The 23,390-nt window shown below is 42.4% G+C and overlaps 2 protein-coding genes across 11 annotated transcripts in view; both read right to left on the reverse strand.

Moving 5' to 3' along the window:
- cntrl (centriolin) overlaps positions 1 to 1,664 on the reverse strand; it is a 98,333-nt gene extending 96,669 nt beyond the window's left edge. For 6 of the 9 annotated variants that reach the window (XM_088076095.1, XM_088076094.1, XM_088076093.1 and 3 more), the window contains exon 1: positions 553 to 752. The gene's annotated coding sequence lies outside the window, so the exon portion shown is untranslated. The other 3 variants (XM_088076098.1, XM_088076091.1, XM_088076092.1) reach the window with 2 other exon arrangements.
- Positions 1,665 to 1,808: 144 nt separating this feature from the next.
- The window catches only part of c5 (complement C5), a 28,601-nt gene continuing 7,019 nt past the window's right edge, over positions 1,809 to 23,390 (reverse strand). For both annotated transcript variants that reach the window (XM_088076087.1, XM_088076089.1), the window contains 32 exons: positions 23,179 to 23,367; positions 22,486 to 22,689; positions 22,192 to 22,404; positions 21,085 to 21,234; positions 20,869 to 20,995; positions 20,610 to 20,675; positions 18,603 to 18,794; positions 17,253 to 17,337; positions 16,492 to 16,574; positions 16,052 to 16,191; positions 15,727 to 15,960; positions 15,429 to 15,489; positions 15,250 to 15,339; positions 14,193 to 14,405; positions 13,977 to 14,052; positions 13,653 to 13,812; positions 13,446 to 13,550; positions 12,925 to 13,096; positions 12,700 to 12,824; positions 11,121 to 11,201; positions 10,847 to 10,999; positions 10,558 to 10,620; positions 10,385 to 10,469; positions 10,193 to 10,232; positions 9,970 to 10,072; positions 9,379 to 9,453; positions 5,766 to 5,871; positions 5,344 to 5,427; positions 5,125 to 5,214; positions 2,709 to 2,801; positions 2,186 to 2,324; positions 1,809 to 2,087 (listed from right to left, as the gene is read on the reverse strand). In XM_088076087.1, the coding sequence (XP_087932213.1) occupies positions 1,937 to 2,087; positions 2,186 to 2,324; positions 2,709 to 2,801; positions 5,125 to 5,214; positions 5,344 to 5,427; positions 5,766 to 5,871; positions 9,379 to 9,453; positions 9,970 to 10,072; positions 10,193 to 10,232; positions 10,385 to 10,469; positions 10,558 to 10,620; positions 10,847 to 10,999; positions 11,121 to 11,201; positions 12,700 to 12,824; positions 12,925 to 13,096; positions 13,446 to 13,550; positions 13,653 to 13,812; positions 13,977 to 14,052; positions 14,193 to 14,405; positions 15,250 to 15,339; positions 15,429 to 15,489; positions 15,727 to 15,960; positions 16,052 to 16,191; positions 16,492 to 16,574; positions 17,253 to 17,337; positions 18,603 to 18,794; positions 20,610 to 20,675; positions 20,869 to 20,995; positions 21,085 to 21,234; positions 22,192 to 22,404; positions 22,486 to 22,689; positions 23,179 to 23,367 (3,948 nt within the window). In that variant the 3' untranslated portion in view covers positions 1,809 to 1,936. The remainder of the gene's footprint in view (positions 2,088 to 2,185; positions 2,325 to 2,708; positions 2,802 to 5,124; positions 5,215 to 5,343; positions 5,428 to 5,765; positions 5,872 to 9,378; positions 9,454 to 9,969; positions 10,073 to 10,192; positions 10,233 to 10,384; positions 10,470 to 10,557; positions 10,621 to 10,846; positions 11,000 to 11,120; positions 11,202 to 12,699; positions 12,825 to 12,924; positions 13,097 to 13,445; positions 13,551 to 13,652; positions 13,813 to 13,976; positions 14,053 to 14,192; positions 14,406 to 15,249; positions 15,340 to 15,428; positions 15,490 to 15,726; positions 15,961 to 16,051; positions 16,192 to 16,491; positions 16,575 to 17,252; positions 17,338 to 18,602; positions 18,795 to 20,609; positions 20,676 to 20,868; positions 20,996 to 21,084; positions 21,235 to 22,191; positions 22,405 to 22,485; positions 22,690 to 23,178; positions 23,368 to 23,390) is intronic.

Consider the following 23,390-nt stretch of genomic DNA (forward strand, 5'->3'; position numbering starts at 1 on the left):
AATTTTATCAGGTGATGTTTGGAGTTTTTTCAGTCAGATTCTGTCTTTTCTGTATTTATTGAAGCACAGACGGAAACCTGCAGCTCTGCTGGAGCTGCTTCTCTCCCTGATTTAGCTGAAAGTGTTAATGTGTACAGTTACATCACATTGACGTGTTTTAAAAACCGCATTTAAAGGGTTAAAGCTCTGGAAATGAGCGATTATCTTAGAGATGCGGTTAGGACTGATGCTGGTTAACAACACAGTGGGTTTAAAGGGTTAAATTGTCCCTGAGGACCTGGGTGTCCTCACCGGGTCTCTGATCTGACGTCGTCTTTCAGGGGTTAACCTGACCTCTGACCCAGAAACCCGCGGTGATGTTAGCTTTGAGCTAGTCTGTAAACTGACCAGACAGTTAGCTTTAGCCCGGTTAACGTTCGGTCACCATAGCAACACAAACCGGTTTAACGTAACTAACTTCAGCCCGAGTTCACCGGCAGTTCCTTTAACGGACACCGCTGCCAGTGACGAACCCGGAGACCGACACGAACTGACGGTTACCGGCAACTTTACCTGCGTTAGCCGTTAGCCCGCTTAGTTAGTTAGTTAATCCTCGATCTCCATGGAAACCGGCTGACACGAGCCCGGTGAACCGTCGTTAGTTTACGTCGACGAACCGGAGAGAAAAAAAACAACTCGACCTAAACACGCGAAGTTTCACCGCAAGTTTCCGTTAAAAGCCGACGGAGCCGTTTTTACCGAGAGCACGCGCTGCTTACCGAGAGCACGCGCTGCAGGTGGATGCTGCCTTCACGGTCTCCTCAGAAAGTCGGATTTTTCTACTTCGCACTATCTGACACAAGATTAGGGACTGTGGTGTATTTGTGAGGGGAGAGGGGTGAAGCTCCCTCCCACGTGACTTACGGAAAAATGCACGAGCCTCCTCCGCCATTAATGAGAGATGAGTTAGATTTTTAAAACGTTGATGTTTTTAAAAGTTGAAGTTGAAACTCTCAAAAACTGACAAATGTTAACAGAAAAATTAATAACTAAAATATTTTCTTTTAAGACCACAAAAAAGAAACAAAAAAGCCAAAATGTTTCCTTCAAAGATCACCAAAGAGTTTTTTAACAAAAAAAGAAAAGAAAAAAGACAGAAATGATTTCTTTAAAATCACAAAAAGCTAAAGCTAAATAGAATAAGTTAAATTAAAATATTAAATTCAATTAAAATAAGTAGAAATAAACCGCCAAAATGTTTTCTTTAGAAATTATCAAAAATTGAACTAAAACGTTTGTCTTAATTTTTGTTTTTCGAAACTGCCAAAAATCTTTACAGAAAAAATGCCAAAAAATAAATTAAAATAGGTAAAGTAAATGAGATGAGATGAGATGAGACACGAGTGATGAACGAGTATACTTTCTGTATACCTTCGGTTATTCTTTGGACTAGTTAAAAGATATTTTGTGTTTAACTAATCATAATATCAAAACTAAGCTTAAAAATGAAATTTTTCATTTTGAACATACTAAATATAATATTGTATTCATTGATTACTTATTAATGATGGTGAATTTTAAATACATAAATGCAAAATAAAAAAAGTTACTCCCAAAATTCACAGTTAGAAAGTAATAAAATTTGCCGTTTGAAGGTAACATTATGTAGCAGTAGAATATTTTTCATCATTTTTTCCATTGTAAAAAATATTAATGCAGGTTTGTTATGGAGCCTCAGCCAGGATATAATGAGCCAGTGTCCCCAGTGTCCCCAGTGTCCCCAGTGTTCCCAGTGTTCCCAATGTTCTCAATGTTCCCAGTGTGATCTGTCAGTTACAATTAGGGAATTTATTTCACTTTAATTGGTAAATTTCCACAGTAGGACACTATTAGGAAAGGGAGAAATACAGTCCATTTACATGAAAACTTTGAGCTAACAAATTTTACAGATATTTCTTCATCTTCGTCTCGATGCGTCGGGGCAGCCGGCCAACTGCAGGTCCAGAGCAAAGTCATCCAGATGTGAAATGTAGTCCAAACACTCGGGAGAACTACAATCTGTCGGCCACAGCTCCACCAGCGCCTCCGAGTCCAGAGGAAGACGATACCTGCAGGACGGATTACTAGAGGTCAGAGACACACGAAGAAGAAGGACAGGTGAGAGAGAAGAAGAACTACAGGTGAGCGACTGGGTGGAGTCACTGACTTGAAGGCGTGGCTGAGCGTGACCTCTGACCCCTTGGCTCCCATCACCAGGTATTGTTTGTTGTTCTGGAGGTCGACAGCGCTGCAGGTGACCTTCTTCACCAGCTCCACCTCCGTACCTGAACTCACCGCCTCGAACTCTGCAGGAGACGAAGAGAGGAGACGATGAGACAAGGCGAGGATTAGAGACATCAACAACATTCATTTTCAATCATCATTTTGAAACAGATTTTGCTTGTTTTTTTCTCACAGTAATGTTACAGCCGGGATGTTCAATATGATGAATTAAGTTAATTTTCTTATTTTTCTTATTTTTGTGGCTCTTTCACCATTTTAACAAATCATTTGCTAAACACGACGTCAGAGAGACGCTAAAAACTGACTATGGGAGTTCATGAAGCTGCAGGAGAAAAACATGATGATATGAAGCTTCAGACTGAATCTACTGATCAGCTGATTTTCTGGTGTGAAAGTGTCCCGCTGACCAGATGATGTTTCCGATTTATACATCTGAGTTTTTTCACCTTTGTCTGTGTTCTTCAGGACTTCAACTACGGAGGCTGTGTAGGTCATAAAGTCTCCTTCTGCTGCCAAAGACTTCACCGTCACTTTGTAGGCTGCAGGGACACAAACAGGACAATGAAGAGGGACTCTTTATATTCGGGTTTTCAAAAAAACATACAATCGGAAATGTAGCGAAGTGTGTAGTGGGCAAGTGCTGAAAATAGAATTGCTTGTACCAATGTTTAGAGAACATTGTTTGAAAAAATAAAAAAATACTCTAAAGGTAGGGCTGGGCGATGAAACGATAACAACATCAATAGATATACAACGCATCCCAGCCATGTTTTGACAGACAACACGAACAGCCAATGACAATAAGAATAGAGCCGCAGAGAAACTAATGCAGTGAAGGACTTTGACTGTCGAACAGCTGAGTGTTTGACAGCCACAGCATTTCATCATGGCGGATCAAACAGCCGATGGTCCGACAGCAGCGCAGTGAGACAGACAGACAGAGCGCAGCTTCTCCTCACAGCACCAAAGTGTCTGAAACAGACACATCTGCAGAGGTGAAAGTGACTTCTTTAGACTCTACAGACGACTTTGTGTTAGTTTCAGCTTTAATCAGACTTTGGATGAATTATTTAGAAACACCAGGACGCATCGCTCCGTGTCTCATCCGGCCGCTCGCGCTGAGCTCTCATTATTATTACCAGGGGCAGATGTAATGTTTTGGGGGCCCGGGGCCACAAGCACATGAGCTTATTTTCAGCCTTTCTCTAACTGTGAATGTCAGCAGGCTGTTGGCAGCTATAGGAGAAGTAGGCCGACTCAAAAGTTTTTAATTCCTGAGTAAAATGATTAACAGCAAGGAAGTTTGACAGAAGCTGAAGTCAGAGTCCTGCAGTCAGGAGAGGTTGGACTATTATCAGCACAATGTGCTTAAATTTACCTGAAGTTTGTTTCAGATGGAGCTTTTCATTTTTACATAATGCTGGAAAGTTTAATCAATAATAATAAATCATATGTTTATTACACTCCAACACACCATGGTCACATGACACTGCGTCAGTGAACTATGAGGGCAAAAAACAAAACACACAAAAAAAAGCAAAATAATCGTTCTTTAATGGTAATCAAAGTAAAATGTTCAGTTAATGGTGATATTGATTTTAGGTATGAGGCTCGGACCTTTGCTGGGAGGACATTTTAGTAACTGGACCTCTGTGAGTTTTAGTAGAATAGGTCCTCCAGCTGGTGATGCTGTTCTACAGTATATTTGTCATGTTCAATGTCTGACAGAAAATAAATATTTAAACCTAAATTAACCTTATTTCTTGACTGAAATAGTGATTTGATATATATCATGATATATATCGATATCGACTGATGTGAAAAAATTATCGTGATAAGACTTTTTTACATATTGCCCAGCCCTACCTAGAGGGTAAGACGTCATACATGTTTACCAACTTTGCAAAATATATTTTTCCAAAAAGGCAAGAAAAGGGGAATAAAGAAGAAAGGTAAAAAGAAATCTAAAATAATAATGATAATAATAATAATAATAATAATAATAATAATAATAATAATAATAGAGAGATGGAAGAAATTACTGTGTGTACTGCATTTCTTGAATTTTACAACATTTCTAGGATTTTGGACATTTCTTCAATTTTAGGACATTTCAGGGATTTTAGGACATTAGCGTCTTATCTAGGACCTCTGTCGGGGGTGTGGGGGATCCTGGTTCTTTTTTTGATCAACAAGCTCTACGTTGATGCTGCGCTTTTATGCACTCTGACACCTTTTGGATACTAAAAGGATAAAAACTATTCATAGTGTCTGTCAGGGGCCAGATTTGGCCCGTGGGCCCTAAATTGAGTATCACTGCCACTGTGCATAAAAAACCACAAAACTGTTGTTTATCAAAGTTTCAGCAAACAGAGGGACCAACACTGGCAGCATTTATTCATCTACAAAGCTTTGAATCACAATATTTCTCTTCTTTTAACTCGAAGTTCTCATATCCTGGAACTTGTTTTTGTTATTTCACATTAATCAAATCAGAACTGAACTAGGAAAAATGTCTCACAGTTCTCCTTTTGCATGAAATCATCTGCAGAGGATCTCAAATTTGGACTCTGCCACCACCACAGCTTTTTTTGTTATAGTGGTTTGTTGTTTTGAGTGATTTATCGTTACTGTCACTGTTATTCTTTGTGTTTGTTTAGTAGTTTAAATGTCTTCATTCTCGCTCAGCATCACTGAAAATGATTTCCCGAGTCTTATATAAAGGTTTGAATGAATGAATGAACTCAAATTACCTCCAACTTCTCTGATAACCCTACCCCCCCCCCAGTCAGAGCAGAATCGGCCTGAGAGGTTCACCTCATCCTCCTCAAAGACTATCAGCATTAAATCTGCTTTTCTCACCGTATGTGATGTGCGGCTTGCAGGTCTCTTCTGTGCGTTTGGCTGCTGTCAGAGTCAAATCGATGGTTCCTCTGTAGGCAGCGCACGCAGCTAAACAACAACAAAATATAACGTTACAATGAAAACATAAACCACGTGCAACATGTTGACCAAAAGCTGGTGATGAAGGAGAGAAAATCCATCGCTCAGCATCAGTGATGTGGCGGCTGCAGCCGTTACCCGTCATACACTGACACTGCTCGTCCACACAGAGGCGCTGCAGCTTCTGCTGCTCGTAGCTGAAATATCTGCTGCATTCACTGCCTGCAGGAGAAAGAAGAGGCGTTTACAGTATGTCGTCAAAAATGCCACAAAAACGTCAGAGTATGGGAAAAGCCGTGTGGGTTTCTGACATCTTATGTGATTTTATTCTGTAAACCTTTTTATTTGGGATGTACTTTGTGCTTAAGCTTAAAAAGTGCTATATAGATAAAGATGTTTAAGTCAATCATGTGACTGAAAAGCGTTCTTGTCTGAAGACTAAATCTGAAACAGCTGCCTGCATGGTGGACAGACGGTGGACAGACGGTGGACAGACGCGGGGCGGCGGTCCAGACATTTTATCATCATCATTACGTAAAGTCGCTGGTTTTTACTCTGACCTTTGTCCTGAGGCTCAGAGACGGTAAACAGGGACTTGCTGGCTCCGCCCACCCTGAACATGGTCGTGACCCCGAAACCGACGCACACAAAGATGTCTGAGGGAACCTGGCAACCAGACAGGAAGTGATCATAAGTTATCAGACAGGAAGTGATCAGACAGGAAGTGATCAGACAGGAAGTGACCATAACACAGAGGGAAATATAAAATGGTATTTTGGTGCGTTGTTGGTGATTCAGAGTTTATGTTGTTTGCTGCTGTTTTTGCGTGTTGTTGTTGTTTTTGCGTGTTGTTGTCTCTGCTGTTGTTGTTGTTGTTTGTTGTTGCGTGTTGTTGTCTCTGCTGTTGTTGTTTGTTGTTGCGTGTTGTTGTCTCTGCTGTTGTTGTTTGTTGTTGTTGTTGTTGCGTGTTGTTGTCTCTGCTGTTGTTTGTTGTTGTTTGTTGTTGCGTGTTGTTGTCTCTGCTGTTGTTATTGTTTGTTGTTGCATGTTGTTGTCTCTGCTGTTGTTGTTGCGTGTTGTTGTTTGTTGTTGTTGTTGCATGTTGTCTCTGGTGTTGTTTTTGCGTGTTGTTGTTATTGTTGTTTTTGCGTGTTGTTGTTGTTTGTTGTTGTTGTCTCTGGTGTTGTTGTTGTTGTTTTTGCGTGTTGTTGTCTCTGGTGTTGGTGTTGTTTTTGCGTGTTGTTGTTGTTTGTTGTTGCGTGTTGTTGTCTCTGGTGTTGTTGTTGTTGTTTGTTGTTGTTGCGTGTTGTTGTCTCTGGTGTTGTTGTTGTTGTTGTTTGTTGTTGTTGCGTGTTGTTGTCTCTGGTGTTGTTGTTGTTGTTGCGTGTTGTTTGTTGTTGTTGTCTCTGGTGTTGTTGTTGTTTTTGCGTGTTGTTGTTGTTTGTTGTTTTTGCATGTTGTTGTCTCTGGTGTTGGTGTTGTTGTTGTTTTTGCGTGTTGTTGTTGTTTGTTGTTGTTGTCTCTGGTGTTGTTGTTGTTGTTGTTGTTTTTGCGTGTTGTTGTCTCTGGTGTTGGTGTTGTTTTTGCGTGTTGTTGTTGTTTGTTGTTGCGTGTTGTTGTCTCTGGTGTTGTTGTTGTTGTTGTTTGTTGTTGTTGTTTGTTGTTGTTGCGTGTTGTTGTCTCTGGTGTTGTTGTTGTTGTTGTTGCGTGTTGTTTGTTGTTGTTGTCTCTGGTGTTGTTGTTGTTTTTGCGTGTTGTTGTTGTTTGTTGTTTTTGCATGTTGTTGTCTCTGGTGTTGTTGTTGTTGCGTGTTGTTATCTCTGGTGGTGTTGTTGTTGTTTTTGCGTGTTGTTGTTGTTGTTGTTTTTGCGTGTTGTTGTCTCTGGTGTTGTTGTTGTTGTTTTTGCGTGTTGTTGTTTGTTGTTGTTGTTGCGTGTTGTTGTCTCTGGTGTTGTTGTTGTTGTTTTTGCGTGTTGTTGTTGCGTGTTGTTGTCTCTGGTGTTGTTGTTGTTTTTGCATGTTGTTGTTTGTTGTTGTTGCGTGTTGTTGTCTCTGGTGTTGTTGTTGTTGTTGTTGTTGCGTGTTGTTGTCTCTGGTGTTGTTGTTTTTGCGTGTTGTTGTTGTTGTTGCGTGTTGTTGTCTCTGGTGTTGGTGTTGTTGTTGTTTGTTGTTGTTGCGTGTTGTTGTCTCTGCTGTTGTTGTTGTTGTTGTTGTTGTTTTTGCATGTTGTTGTTTGTTGTTGTTGCGTGTTGTTGTCTCTGGTGTTGGTGTTGTTGTTGTTTGTTGTTGTTGCGTGTTGTTGTCTCTGGTGTTGGTGTTGTTGTCTCTGGTGTTGTTGTTTTTGCGTGTTGTTGTTTGTTGTTGTTGCGTGTTGTTGTCTCTGGTGTTGTTGTTGTTGTTGTTTTTGCGTGTTGTTGTTGTTTGTTGTTGTTGCATGTTGTTGTCTCTGGTGTTGTTGTTTTTGCGTGTTGTTTGTTGTTGCGTGCTGTTGTTTGTTGTTTGTTGTTGTTGTCTCTGGTGTTGTTGTTGTTTGTTGTTGTTGCGTGTTGTTGTCTCTGGTGTTGTTGTTTTTGCGTGTTGTTGTTGTTTGTTGTTGTTGTTGCGTGTTGTTGTCTCTGGTGTTGTTGTTGTTGTTGTTTGTTGTTGTTGCGTGTTGTTGTCTCTGGTGTTGTTGTTGTTGTTGTTTTTGCATGTTGTTGTTTGTTGTTGTTGCGTGTTGTTGTCTCTGGTGTTGGTGTTGTTGTTGTTTGTTGTTGTTGCGTGTTGTTGTCTCTGGTGTTGGTGTTGTTGTCTCTGGTGTTGTTGTTGTTTTTGCGTGTTGTTGTTGTTTGTTGTTGTTGCGTGTTGTTGTCTCTGGTGTTGTTGTTGTTGTTTTTGCGTGTTGTTGTTGTTTGTTGTTGTTGCGTGTTGTTGTCTCTGGTGTTGTTGTTGTTTTTGCGTGTTGTTTGTTGTTGCGTGTTGTTGTTGTTTGTTGTTGTTGTCTCTGGTGTTGTTGTTGTTTGTTGTTGTTGCGTGTTGTTGTCTCTGGTGTTGTTGTTGTTTTTGTGTGTTGTTGTTGTTTGTTGTTGCGTGTTGTTGTCTCTGGTGTTGGTGTTGTTGTTGTTTGTTGTTGTTGCGTGTTGTTGTCTCTGGTGTTGTTGTTGTTGTTGTTTTTGCGTGTTGTTGTTGTTTGTTGTTGCGTGTTGTTGTCTCTGGTGTTGGTGTTGTTGTTGTTGTTTTTGCGTGTTGTTGTTGTTTGTTGTTGTGTGTTGTTGTCTCTGGTGTTGGTGTTGTTGTTGTTTTTGCGTGTTGTTGTTGTTTGTTGTTGTTGCGTGTTGTTGTCTCTGGTGTTGGTGTTGTTGTTGTTTGTTGTTGTTGCGTGTTGTTGTCTCTGGTGTTGTTGTTGTTGTTGTTGTTTTTGTGTGTTGTTGTTTGTTGTTGTTGCGTGTTGTTGTCTCTGGTGTTGGTGTTGTTGTTTTTGCGTGTTGTTGTTGTTTGTTGTTTGTTGTGTGTTGTTGTCTCTGGTGTTGGTGTTGTTGTTGTTTGTTGTTGTTGCGTGTTGTTGTTGTTGTTGTTTTTGCGTGTTGTTGTTGTTGTTGCGTGTTGTTGTCTCTGGTGTTGGTGTTGTTGTTGTTTGTTGTTGTTGCGTGTTGTTGTCTCTGGTGTTGGTGTTGTTGTTGTTGTTTTTGCGTGTTGTTGTTGTTTGTTGTTGTTGTGTGTTGTTGTCTCTGGTGTTGGTGTTGTTGTTGTTTTTGCGTGTTGTTGTTTGTTGTTGTTGCGTGTTGTCTCTGGTGTTGGTGTTGTTGTTGTTTGTTGTTGTTGCGTGTTGTCTCTGGTGTTGGTGTTGTTGTTGTTTGTTGTTGTTGCGTGTTGTTGTCTCTGTTGTTGTTGTTGTTGTTGTTTTTGCGTGTTGTTGTTGTTTGTTGTTGTTGCGTGTTGTTGTCTCTGGTGTTGGTGTTGTTGTTGTTGTTTTTGCGTGTTGTTGTTGTTTGTTGTTGTTGTGTGTTGTTGTCTCTGGTGTTGGTGTTGTTGTTTTTGCGTGTTGTTGTTGTTTGTTGTTGTTGTGTGTTGTTGTCTCTGGTGTTGGTGTTGTTGTTGTTGTTTTTGCGTGTTGTTGTTGTTTGTTGTTGTTGTGTGTTGTTGTCTCTGGTGTTGGTGTTGTTGTTGTTGTTTTTGCGTGTTGTTGTCGCTCACAGAGTCCATCTGGATTATCAGGGTGTTTCCTTCCTTCCTGTAGTCGGAGATGGTCGGCTCGTCTGCGTCTCTGAACTGAAAAACAGAAAAATCATCAAACGAAAGCGGACTGAGCGCGTGTGCGTCCTCACTCAGCTGCACAAATATTCAGATTTGATATATAAACAGCTGCTCGCTGCCTTTAATCCAGCGCTGTTTGTTATTCATCTTTGTACTGTGTGAAAAAAATGTAATTTTTTTTATTTATTATTTTTAACCAGGTTGGTCCCGCTGAGATTAAGAATCTCCTTTTCAAGGAAAACACAAAGTGTCAGACAGAGTCACAAGGAGACAAAATACAATTCACAAGCGTTAAAATAAAAAGATAAATGAAGGAGAACTATCTGTCAGTCAAAAGGGAATTCTGCAGGGACATTTGTACAACCAGGCAGGCTAAAGACGGCGACGTTCCCCTGCATCTGCGTCTAACTCTTTCATCTCAGATTTAAAGACGTTTAGCGACACCATCTACTCGAGTTTCAGGTCATAAATTACTTTAAAAAAAGATTTCAGGTCAACTCCACTCAGAGCTGAAGTAAGAAGCGTTCACACCTGTCTCAGGTCCTCGTAGGTGGCGTCCACACCTGTCGGCAGCTGGATCTTCATCACGGTCAGACTGGACTCTGTGAACACCTCATTAGGAGGAGGTTTGTACCTGAAGCACACGTTTAAACGTCGTCACACTGATGGACAGGTATATGTATGTACATATATATATATATACATAAAGTTATATATACATAAAAATTAAAATAAAGAGTTTCAGTTTTCTCACTTCACGCAGGCGATCAGCTGAGGAGAACGCACACTGGAATCTGAGGAGGAGAGGAAATTTATTCTGGAAGAAGGTCGGCAGATACGACACGTTTTATTCTGATCATTTAGCTACCTGAGCAGTCGTACTGTCATGAATATTTTGTACTATTTTCAGCAGGCTGCATCACGGTGGAAAACGCTGAATACTCACTGTTTTCGGGGCTCACCACCTCGATGGTGAGGTCAAAGTTACAGTTCTGTGAGGACGACGTGGTCTCATAGTAAACTGCCTTCATCTGGAAACACAGCCAGGACGGTCAAAGGGCATTCTGGGACATTTTCAAGTTAAAAATCCACAAGGACGCTGTAATAAGCCACACCCACCTTCACTTTGGACACGCCCCTCCCATAACCTGTGAAAACACTGATGTTTTCATCTGTCGTCACCTGGGAGACACACAGTTCAGAAGGTTTTTAAAGAAATATTTCATTTTGTCTTTCTTTTTGAATTGTGCTCCGCAAGCAGAAACAGAGACAAAGCGCTGTGGTAGAAAACCTACAAAAACCAGAATGCAGTGCGCAGCACTCCTGCTGTTTTCATGCACCAGAATCGAACTTATCCCGCGTAATCACGAGGCAGTTTGTGTCCAACCCACCGTCTCCTGTCCCTCACCTGGATGGGCGTGGCCACAGGTCGGCTCTGGCTCAGCTGGACTCGTTGCACCGGTCCGTTCCTGCTTTGGCGGACGCTGATGTCCTGATTGAGGATGGCTCGAGGGACGACCCTGCTGTACTCCGTCACCGCCTCCAGAGTCAAGACTGTGTCCTGAGGGACAGACGGGGGGACAGGTTGAAGGTCAAAGGTGAACCAAAACACCAGAAGAAATGAGCATCCGTGTGTGTGTGTGTGTGTGTGTGTGTGTGTGTGTGTGTGTGTGTGTGTGTACCTGTACGGAGTAGAAACCCTGTCCGTAGTGCTGATCCTGGGTCAGCCAGGTCAGGATGGGGTTGGCGTACTGGATCCTCCCCTTCAAAACAAAAGACTCGTCTCATGTTAAAATGTTGTTGATATGAACATTCATTAACTGTATATACAGATATTTTTTTGAAAAACAGATATTTCACTCTCTGTTAAAAAATAAATTCTGTCCACACGACATTTATTTTACAAAATATATCCATCCACACTAAAACACAAAAACAATAAATGTTAGTCCATTAAATCTTCAAGATTTAACTGTAACATCTGTTTTTCAGCCCTGCTTTATTTGTATTTCATTTTATTTTATTTTATTTCATTTTATTTTATTTTACTTTTGTTGCTGTTCTTTTTATTTTTGATTTTGTTTGGTTTGGTTTTTGGTTTGCCTTTTCATTTTATGGTATACAATATTTGCTGCCAAAACTGTTTAATTCACCTGTAATATCTGTCAGAGTTGAAAAGTCCAATGAAGACATTGTTGAGCTTAAAAAAACAAAAGCAAAAACAAACCAAATTTCTCGAGGGGTCAGTGGGTGAAAAGTTAACTTTAAAACCCGAACAAACTGGCAATTGGCAAGAAAATTACCAAAAATAAGAAACAAAGAGAGAAAAAAAAAGATTGAAAATGAAAGAAAGAAAGAAAGTGCAAAAGAAAATCTATTTTCTGTAAAATCATTTTCAATATACAATTAAAAGAATTATAATGCAGTCTTCTTCTTTTTTTTTTTTTTTTTTTTGCTTTTTGTTATCATATTCAATATTTCCCCCAAGCTAATTTCCAGGTCATTTCCTTATCACCTATTTTATATTATTATTGTTTTATTTTTTGTGTGTGTTTTTTTGCAGTTTGCAGGACATTCTTCCTGAGCTGCTTGTTGCCTTAATTCCCGTGTTTTTGCAAGAAATCAAACCAATTCGCTCACATTTCAAAGGTGTAAAAAAGAGCTGCTGTTCCTTCAGGCGTTAAAGGGTTAACCCTCTGAAACCTGGATCATCAGTTTTGTTTTGCTTTTTAAAAGCATTTAAACCTCTGAAACTTGAGCAAACTGGTGTTTTTTTCAAAAACATAAAGGCAACAAGCAAGTTGGCAAGAATTAATAAAAGGTGACGAGAAAAAGACCCGAAAAACAGCTGAGAGAGAAAAAAGAAAGAGAGACGATCACTGGAAAATTATCCTGAAAAAAAAAAAAAATTCATAATATTCATTAATATGATATTAATAAATTATTTTTTGTGTTAAACAAAAAAAAATTTCTGTTTATTAACACTATTACATTTGAATACTTTTTACCTCTTCATTTGCTTAGCGAGTGTTTTTATTTTAACTTTTTGTGCAAATGTTCTTTTTTTGTAGGCGTGACCTCGGATCACTTTTTCGCTCATTTTTGGGTTATTTCTTAATTTGCTCTTCGCCCTCTTTAGAAATTAGTCCAATTTTCAAAGAGTTCGAACACTGGAGATCAACAACAACAAGCTGTTGATGCTTCATGATGATAAACAATCAACAAAAACGTAAATACAGAATCAACAGGAAGCTGCAGCACCTTGAGCAGCGCCGTCAGCAAGACGTACGCCGTCGTCTCCACCGTCAGGCCGCTCGATTGGTCCGGTCTCAGCCAATCAGCTGTCACACTGGACTCCTGCCAGTACCTGAGCACCGCGGGGTGACCTGCACACACACACACACACACACACACACACAGTGCAGTTTAATAAATAAAAACATAAACAGTAGTGACAAACAAACAAACAAACAAACAAACATTTACCTTTGTCCCGGGCGAGTTTCTCCAGACTGCTGAGCAGCGTCGAGGCCGCCTCGCTGTTTGGGTCGTGAAGGGTCAGAGCGTAGGTCGCCACCGCACGCACGTACACGCTCTTCACTGTCGGGGCATGCTGGGAAATGTAGTTCGCTGCAGATTTCATGCTGTCATCATGGAACTGAGAGAGGAGAGGAAACAAAGAGAGAGGAGAGGAAACAAGGAGAGAGAGTATTTAAAACTGTGATAAACAAACAGCTCCTGCAGGAGGAGGACGGAGGAGGTGGAGGATGGAGGAGGAGGATGGAGGAGGACAAGGATGGAGGAGGAGGAAGAGGACAGAGGAGGAGGAAGAGGAGGAGGAGGATGGAGGAGGACAAGGACAAGGACAAGGATGGAGGAGGATTGAGGAGGAGGAGGAGGTTGGAGGAGGACAAGGATGGAAGAGGATGGAGGAGGAGCAGGACGGAGGAGGGGGAGCATGGAGGAGGAGGAGGACGGAGGAGGTGGAGGAGGAGGTGCACTCTCACCCGGAGCTGCAGGATGGGGTCTTTGATGCTCGTCGCTCGGTGTAAGGCGATCAGGACGAAGGACGACAGATACACTGATTGGTCGACAGCTGCCGTCCCTGCAGCCTGCAGCCAATCAGAACAGAGTTTACCAAAACACAGAGAGGAGGCGGCGCAGGAGAGAGGAGGAGGAGGAGGAGAGAGGAGGAGGAGGAGGAGGTTACTGACCATGACTTTGTTGGGTCTGAAGGAGGAGCGGTCGCTGAAGGATCCGTTCTGCTGCTGAGTGCTGCGGATCAGCCAGGAGACAGAGTCTGACAGAGACTGATGGTCCACAGAGACCAACGAGTCCACCAGAGACAGAGTCCTCACCGCCAGGGCTGTCAGCCTGAGACACAGAGACAGACAGGGGGACACAGACAGAGAGGTATCAGAGACATTCTCCCATTTCTATCTTTACACAAACACATATATATAGATATAGATATATACATACATATGTATATATCTATATATATATCTATGTATGTCTGTAGATGTGTGTGTCCTCACCAGGTGCTGGGTTCTCTCTTGGTCCACATGCTGTAGCTGGAGTCTCGTCCTCTGAACGAGCTGATCCCCACCAGACCTGCGCACACACACACACACACACACACACACACACACACACACACACACACACTGAGTAAATAACCTCCTCCATTCACCATCAGTGTGTCCTCAGTGTGTCCTCAGTGTGTCCTCAGTGTGTCCTCAGTGTCTTGTCACCTTCTCTGATCTTTTGTCTCAGATCAGCTGAGTTCTTCTGGATGTCTGTCCCCAGGACGCCCCAGCTTCCCGTCGTCTCCAGGTACTGGTACACCTGGACCAGGGGGAGGAGCCCACCAAGCTCCGCCTCCGCCGAGCCGGACGGCAGGTTGACGAGCTGACGGAGTCCCTCAGGGCTGTGCATCACCGTCAGGACGTCTCCGAGGACCTCACCTGGACCAGAGGACACATAACATTAAAACCTTTAAATCTCTGTGGCCTTGTAGCTTTGTAGTTCTGTGTCTTTGCATTTCTGCAGCCCTATGTAGCTTGTAGCTTGAAGCTGTGTAGCTGTGTAGCTGTGTAGCTGTGTAGCTCTGTAGCTCTGTAGCTCTGTAGCTCTGTAGTTCTGTAGCTCTGTCACTCTGTTGCTGTATTTCTCAGCGCCACAGTGTGTCTCTCTGCATCTCTGTGTCTCTGTGTCTCTGTAGCTCTGTCGCTCTATATCTCAGCACCACAGTGTGAGTCTCTGTGTCTCTGCGTGTCTCTGTCGCTCTATATCTCAGCACCACAGTGTGGGTCTCTGTGTCTCTGCGTGTCTCTGTCGCTCTATATCTCAGCACCACAGTGTGTCTCTGTGTCTCTGCGTGTCTCTGTCGCTCTGTATCTCAGCACCACAGTGTGTGTCTCTGCGTCTCTGCGTGTCTCTGTCGCTCTATATCTCAGCACCACAGTGTGTGTCTCTGCGTCTCTGCGTGTCTCTGTCGCTCTATATCTCAGCACCACAGTGTGAGTCTCTGTGTCTCTGCGTGTCTCTGCGTGTCTCTGTCGCTCTATAGCTCAGCACCACAGTGTGGGTCTCTGTGTCTCTGTCGCTCTATATCTCAGCACCACAGTGTGGGTCTCTGTGTCTCTGCGTGTCTCTGTCGCTCTGTATCTCAGCACCACAGTGTGTGTCTCTGCGTCTCTGCGTGTCTCTGTCGCTCTATATCTCAGCACCACAGTGTGTGTCTCTGCGTCTCTGCGTGTCTCTGTCGCTCTATATCTCAGCACCACAGTGTGTGTCTCTGTGTCTCACCGCTGATGGTGAGCATCCTCTCCACAGGTGTGTTGGGGACGATGTTGGTGGGCAGGTTGTTCTTCAGCTCCACCGTCCTCCTCTCGAAGCCTGCAGCACAAACACACTTTAACCTTTGACCTTCCTGTCAGAGCATAGCGGCCAATCACAGAGCGGCAGGTCAGACGGAGTCAACGTACCGTAGAGTCCCTGAGGGTCCAGAGTCCCTCCAGAAAACACCTCCTTCCTCACTCCTTCAGGCTGAAACACAAACACAGGATACACTTGTTGTCCATTCAGAGTGGACCTGCGACCCACTTTTGGAGCGCGAGCCACCTGTTGAAAACCACTGATCTAAAGTAAATCGAACATTATTATCATTATTAATATGACTTTTTTTTTCTTTATTTAAGACTCTGAGTGGGACTTTGTTTTATTTATTGATTTTTTATTTGGACATGATTTGAGTTTGACGCTGTCATCCGTCTGTGTTCTCACCACCACTCTCAGCGTCTTCTCCAGGATGTCTCTGTCCCCCTGGCGTGTCCTCAGGGTGAAGGTCAGGGTGTGTTCTCCGGCCTGCAGGCCCAGCAGGGTGAAGCTCACCTTCCCCACCTCGCCAGCAGCCAGCGGCGTCCAGCTGCAGGCCGTGGAGTGCAGCCCCGTCCCCCCGGCGGCCGGCTTGGACTGCTGCAGGCAGAGCGCCGGGCCGACCGTCAGAGTCACGCAGTACTGAGGACGACACAAGAGTTAGCACCGCGCTCAACTGCAGCTCCCAGCATGCTTTGAGCCACCGTCATCACGCGGCGGACCGCGGACGCACCGTGACGCTGTCGGCCTGCTGGTTGTAGACGGAGCCCTTCAGCTCCAGCTGCTCTCCTCTCACCACCTGATAGGGCAGCGGGACGTCCACGCTGAGCGGCAGGCTGACCGACACCTGGACCGGCTCCGCCACACACATACCTGCAGAGACACAGACAATAGATTATACATCACGTCTTTATTTGTCCTCAGCCCACCAAACACAGAGGACAGCACAATAAGACCGGAAAAGCGTCCTAAAAACAGAGAAATGGCCTAAAATCCTAAAAAACCTAAAATCCTAGAAATCTCCTGAGATCTGAGAAATGTCCTAAAATCTGAGAAAAAAGTCCTAAATCCTGTAACATTCTCATGACGTGATTTCTGAGCTGTGGAGACTCTTTTTATTGTGTCTCTGTGCAAACTTCTCGTCTTTTTCAGCGTGAATTTAGACAAACTGACCGTCCTTGAACACGCCGACAGCCTTGATGTCCCAGGTGGTCAGAGAGTCTGGTAGAGACGTGATGGCAGAGATCTGTCCCGGCCTGAAGACACAAAATACAAAGACATTCAGAGGAGTCCTCACCGCTGTGTCAGCGGTACTAATACCGTGAATCTGCTAAACGTACAGTGTTTCCCTCTGAGTGCAGTAAAAGTATAAAGTATCAGAATATGTAAAAACGGAGTAAAGTTAAAGGTCCCTCAGAGGACAGAGAGGATGGAAAGACAAAATATCACAATGATGTCTCTTTTCATCTCTAATGTGTTTGTGGTTATGAGTATGGGTGAGGTGTGCTTGGGTGTGTGTGTGTACTTAAGTATGTGAATATACTTTTTACTATTATGATATTATTATAATATACAGTACATATTATATATACTGTATATTATTATAATATACTTTAAAAAAAAATATTCATGTCACGCTGCAAACTGGATCTATCTATCTATCTATCTATCTATCTATCTATCTTTAGTTCAGTGTTTGAGTATTGACTGCGTTACGCCACTGCTTTTATTTTTTGATTCTTTTTGTCGTAACAAACAAACAAACAAAACAAAAACGTAACCTGTACCAAGTGCAGTACCTCAAAACTACTTAAATTCAATACTTGAGTATTCTCAACTCCACACCACTGCTTTTATTCGTATCTTTTGGGTTAACAAACAAACAAACAAACAAACAAACAAACAAACACAAACAAACACAGAGCTTGTGTCACCTGACAGGATGCACCTCCCACAGCCAGCTCTCCGGAAAGTAGCTCCGAACCAGAGAGGGAGCCACGTCGAAGTCCCCGCCAATCGCTGCAAACACACACACAAGCACGCACGCACGCACGCACGCACGCACACACACACACACACACACACACACACACACACACACACACACACACAAAGGCTGGTATTGTGGTATATCAGGTACTTAGACATCCTGTCTGTAAATTTGTAATAAATAAAGACGCTCCTCTTTCTGTTAATCCTTTAACACCTGGACCGTCATCAGTTTTCTTGTGCTGCGTTCAGGTGCCTTTTATAAGCATCAAAACCTATAAAACCTGAAAAAAACCATTATTGGTTTCTTCTTAAAAAAACTAGCTTAGTAGATTAAAAAAGAGCAACTTGGCATAAGGTGCCCCGCAAACTGCAAGAAGTTAGGAAAAGATGACAAGAAAATGACCTGAAAATCTGTTAGTTCATTTGTTTTTTAGAAGCAGATTAAATTATTAAAAAATGTATTAAAGAAGTCAGGGAAATTATATAGAAAATATAATACAATATATATATATATATATATATATATATATATATATATATATATATATATATATATATATATATATATATATATATATATATATATATATTATATTCAAATGTTTAAAATCATGTCACATAAACATGTATATTAGCATTTTTTTAAGTCATTCCTTCTTTTTTATTTTATTCTTGTTTTTAAATTTATTTGTGTGCTTATTTTCAGGTCATTTTCTTTTCTTTTCATTTCTTTTCTCCTTTCTTTCTTTCTTTCTTTTTTCTTTCTTTTTTATTTTTTAACAAATTTTGTGCAAATTTTGAGTAATTATTTGTCATATTGCTTTTTGCCATCTCCTAATGAAAAAAAACAAGACAAATAAACAATTTGCTCAGGTTTTAAAGGGTTAAATTCATTGTCTGTAGTGCACAGCAGGCACCATCAGAGCTCAGTCTGCAGTGTCTGCTGGTGGAGCAGCTGAGCTGATAGACACAGCGACACCTGGTGTTGGAGGGAGGAACTACAGGACTGTAACCAGCCGGCTGTGGGGAATAAGGACGTGTTTTTTACATCTAACTCGGTGAATTAAGGATTTTTTTAGACTAAACCGGAGCTGCTGATTGGTGGAACAGTGGACTCACTAACTAGGTTACTAACAAGAGAAACCAGGACGGTTTGGCTGAGTTTGATTTTGTTTCTGTGGAATTTGTATGATGTGTGTCAGCTGTTTTATTCTGTTAAATGAGGAAAGAGCGGTGAGAATATTAATCTGAGGTTTCTGGATCTGGATGACTGAGAACCAACGCAGACTGACCGTGGCGTCCCAGGATGAGGTTCTGGTCCTGGTCCAGGTGCTGCTGGACAAACTCGCAGCAGACCCTGAAGACCCTCCTGCAGCGGGGATGATTCTTGTTGACCTGCAGGGCGAACTGCTGGCACGTCACGCTTTTTGGGATGTACCTCATCCCACCCTCACAGCACACCTTCAGGGCACCGTAACTCTCCGCTGGACACACACACACACACAGATACACACACACACACACACACACACACACACACACACACACACACACACACACACACACACACACACACACACACACACACACACACACACACACAGACACACACACACACACACACACACACACACACACACACACACACACACACACACACACACACAGACACACACACACACACAGACACACACACACACACAGACACACACACACACAGACACACACACACACACAGACACACACACACACACACACACACACACACACACACACACACACACACACACACACACACACACACACACACACACACACACACACACACACACAGATACACACACACACACACACACACACACACAGACACACACACACACACACACACACAGATACACACACACACACACACACACACACACACACACACACACACACACACACACACACACAGATACACACACACACACACACACACACACACACACAGATACACACACACACACACACACACAGATACATGCACACACAAACACACACACACAGATATACACACACACAGACACACACACACACACACAGATACACACACACACACACACACACACACACACACACACACACACACACACACACACACACACACACACAGATACATGGACACACAGATACACACACACACACACACACACACACAGATACACACACACACACACACAGATACACACACACACACACACAGATACATGCACAGACAGATGTAAACAGCTCGTGTTTAATCAGTGGTTCCTGATAATGAAGTGAGTGTCCACCACAGAGCTTTTATTTTGAAGTTTTTTTGGATCCGTAACTTTTTCATTGCCCCGTTGATGGTGTTATGTGGCCTGTTTTTTTGTTTTGTTTTGTTTTTGAAAATAAGCATAAGCCTAACGGACTGTTCTTTATTTAGTTCTATTTTATTTTTTGTTTTTTTTACCCATATCTACAATTTTTTCTCCCTGACTGTGTTCATCCCACATGATGTGTTCATGGACCATCAGAAAGATGAAAATCCAACGATAATTTCTTAATTCAGTTATAGTTTGGCAGGCCAGCAGGTTTGGAAAATGTTTTCTTCAAATATCAAAAATTTTAAAAGATAAAGAAAAATATCATCCAAAATTTTTAGAGAAAATCATCAAAAGGTTCTTAAATTAAAAAACACACACACACACACACACACACAAAAATGTCTTAGAGTTTAAAGAAAAACATCACCAAAGCTTTTAAATATCACCCAAAATTTTAAAAGACAAAAAAATCACCAAGAAATTTAAAAACTCACCAAAGTTTTCTCACAGAAAAAAAATGCTTTTGTTTTTAAAAAAAATCATTAAAAAATAACCAAAATAAAAACAAATTCAATAACCAAAAATTTAAGAGGAAAAAAAAATCATCAAAAATGTAAAGATATATAAATAAATAACCAATATTATTTCAAAGAAAGCATGCCTCCCAAACTGCGGGTTGGTCCTCACATCCTGGGACGTCCCTGGATTTCACTTATTTCACTTAATTCTTAAAATTGTTTCACTTCATCGAGTTTTAAGCCGACGTCTTCTTCACAGTTTGTAAAATCAGTTTGAATCTGCGGAGCCCGAACTCAGGCTGGAAACCACAAAAACACGACCGCTGTTATTTTCATCGAACACGAAAGAAAACACACCAATACCTTAAATTCACTTTAACACACGGCAGCTTTAACCCTTCAGTGTCAGGAAGGAAACGCAGAGAATGTCAGCAGGTGAACATGAACTCACCTTTCTTTGTCTTCTCCTCCTCAGTCAGAGAACGCTTCGCACGCACGGCGGCTGTGCACGCCTCACCTGCACACACACACGTGCACACACACACACACACACACACACACACATACACACACACACACGTAGACACACACGTGCACAGAATTAATTTAATCCATTATTGAAATTGCTCAGACTGCAGTATTTGACTCACCGACTGATTGATTGATTGATTGATTGATTGATTGATTGATTGATTGATTGATTGACATACTGCTGGTGGAGGGCTGTGCGTTGGCGTTAGTGATGAAGGTGAGTCCGGCCAATCGGAAGACGTCGGCGCTGTCTCTGCCGCCGCCTCCTCCGCAGCCCTGATCGCTCTGCTCCAGGTGACGCAGGACCTGCAGGCCACCATACTTCCTGTTACTGCCGTTAAACACTTATAACAAGCTTTAATGTAAAAAGAAATACGTATGTTTTTTGGTGTTACCATGGTAACGGGGTCTCTGTAGTTGGGCCGCAGTATGTAGAGGGCGGAGTCTACAGCAGACAGCGCCACCAGACCGACCTGATTGGTCCGGACGTCCAGACGGAGTTTTTCCTTTGGTTTGTAAACACGAGTACGATACGACACATCGGTCTGAAACACACACACACACACACACACACACACACAGAGAAAACAGTCTTTCTTTACAGCGATGTAGAAATGTCCACAATAAACACAATAAACAAGTTTTTAAGCTTTCTTGAGCGTGTGCATGAGATGTTCAGGGACCGTTGGAAACGTGAGATTCTGTTTTTACAGTTTCTGGCTGTGATAAATTGTGTCATTTGCAGTTTTTAGTTTGGGTGGCCTGCAAGTTTGGAGGGCATGTTTTTAAAAAATTACCAAAAATTTCAAAAGAGAAAAAACATTGCAGAAACATTTGCAAAGAAAAAAAAAATCCCAAAAATGAGGGAAAAAAAATCAAAATGTTTAAAAATCAACAAAAGAAAAGAAAAAGTTACAAATAAATCAGAATAACTTTTTCAAAATTACCAGAAACTAATGTTGGCTTTTAAATCTCAAAAAAATAAAAGGAAGAAAATATTGATTTTTTTTTGAGAAAACTAATTGCCTTTTTTTAAAAAATACAGCAAAAAGTGGCCAAAAGTTTTTAAAAATCACCGACAATAAAAAAAACATAAGAAAGCCAAAAAGTTTGTTTGTTTTTTAAATCAACATTTTTTAAAGTGTGTGTGTCTCTCTGTCTGTCTGTGTGTCTCTCTCTGTCTTTCTGTCTGTCTGTTTCTCTGTCTTTCTGTCTTTCTGTCTGTGTGTTTATCTGTCCGTCTCTCTCTGTCTGTCTCTGTCTCTCTGTCTCTCTGTCTGTCTCTCTCTGTCTTTATGTCTGTCTCTCTGTCTGTCTGTCTGTTTCTCTGTCTGTCTGTCTGTTTCTCTGTCTGTCTGTCTGTTTCTCTGTCTGTCTGTCTGTTTCTCTGTCTGTCTGTCTGTTTCTCTGTCTGTCTGTCTGTCTGTCTGTCTCTGTCTGTCTCTCTGCCTGTCTGTGTAGATGACGTCCTCAGCAACAGTGGCAGCGGTGTCTCGTCTCACCTGGAGTCCGTTGACACACTTGTCTCTGACGTCCAGCCAGACGGAGTCGGCCACCAGCTCAGACGTCCCCTCCCCGTACAGGATGTAGTAGACCAGCAGCCTGATGGACGGTACCATGGCGGGCGTCACCTCGAAGCGCAGCATCTGTCTGTGGTCGCCGCTCGAGACGAACTTCTGACTGCCGAAATCCACCACCTTCCCTTTGGAGAGCACCTGAGGGGACGCAGTGATGTCATCAGTAACCACGGAAATCGGACAAAGACAGACGGCGAGCGGCATCAGGCGTTTCCTCACCAGGTAGCTGAGGGCTTTGACGGGCACGTAGGAGGGCGTGGCCGAGTACACCTTGATGTTGGCGAAGCGTCCGACCTGCAGGCCTTGGCCGGGCAGCGGCGGGTCGATGTACAGGTAGCGCTGGTTAGGAGAGTGATAGGCCGCCGCCTCCAGGATCAGAGATGCCTGTGACGCCGCCGGGAGGGCCGGGTCCGCTGTCTCAAACTGTGGCAACCACAACAACAACAACAACAACAACATGTACACAAGAAACACGTAAACAACAAGTTAACAGCACAGCAACAACTACACGTAAACATCAACATGTCAACAACAAGTTATGTTATTATGTTATTTAGTTATTATGAAAACAACAACATGTAAACATTAACACAAACAAAAACATGTAAACATGTAACACCACAGAATCATCAACATGTAAATATTAACACACAAAAAACAAGTTTACAACGTGTAAACATCGGCATGTACACGCAAAAACATGTAAATAACGTGAACAACACGTTAACATCAACACGTAATCAAAAAACATGTAAACAACAAGTTATCAACACGTAAACATCAACAAGTAAACCACAAGAACAGTTAAACATCAACAAGTAAATAATACAAAGAAAACGGTAAACAACAAGTAAACAACAAGTAAACAAGTATCAAAACGTCACTTTGTACTAAAAAACAACAGCTCCTCACCTTCAGCCGGGCTCGGACTCCCTCGCTGGGCGTGTTGCAGATGAAGAAGGCGAGCCCGTCTGATTGGGTGGTGGCGCTGGCGGGACACGGGATCTCCTCCTTCTCCGCCCCTTTCCTGAACAGCTGACGCTCCACCAGACTCACCTGGACCCGGTTCACCGGTTTGTCCAGGTGATCCTTCACCAGCACCTGCAGGGACATCATGACATCAT

This window comes from Plectropomus leopardus, chromosome 4 (genome assembly GCF_026936395.1).
Source record: "Plectropomus leopardus strain MGB_pleo_1.0 chromosome 4, ASM2693639v1, whole genome shotgun sequence".
Taxonomy (NCBI): domain Eukaryota; kingdom Metazoa; phylum Chordata; class Actinopteri; order Perciformes; family Serranidae; genus Plectropomus; species Plectropomus leopardus.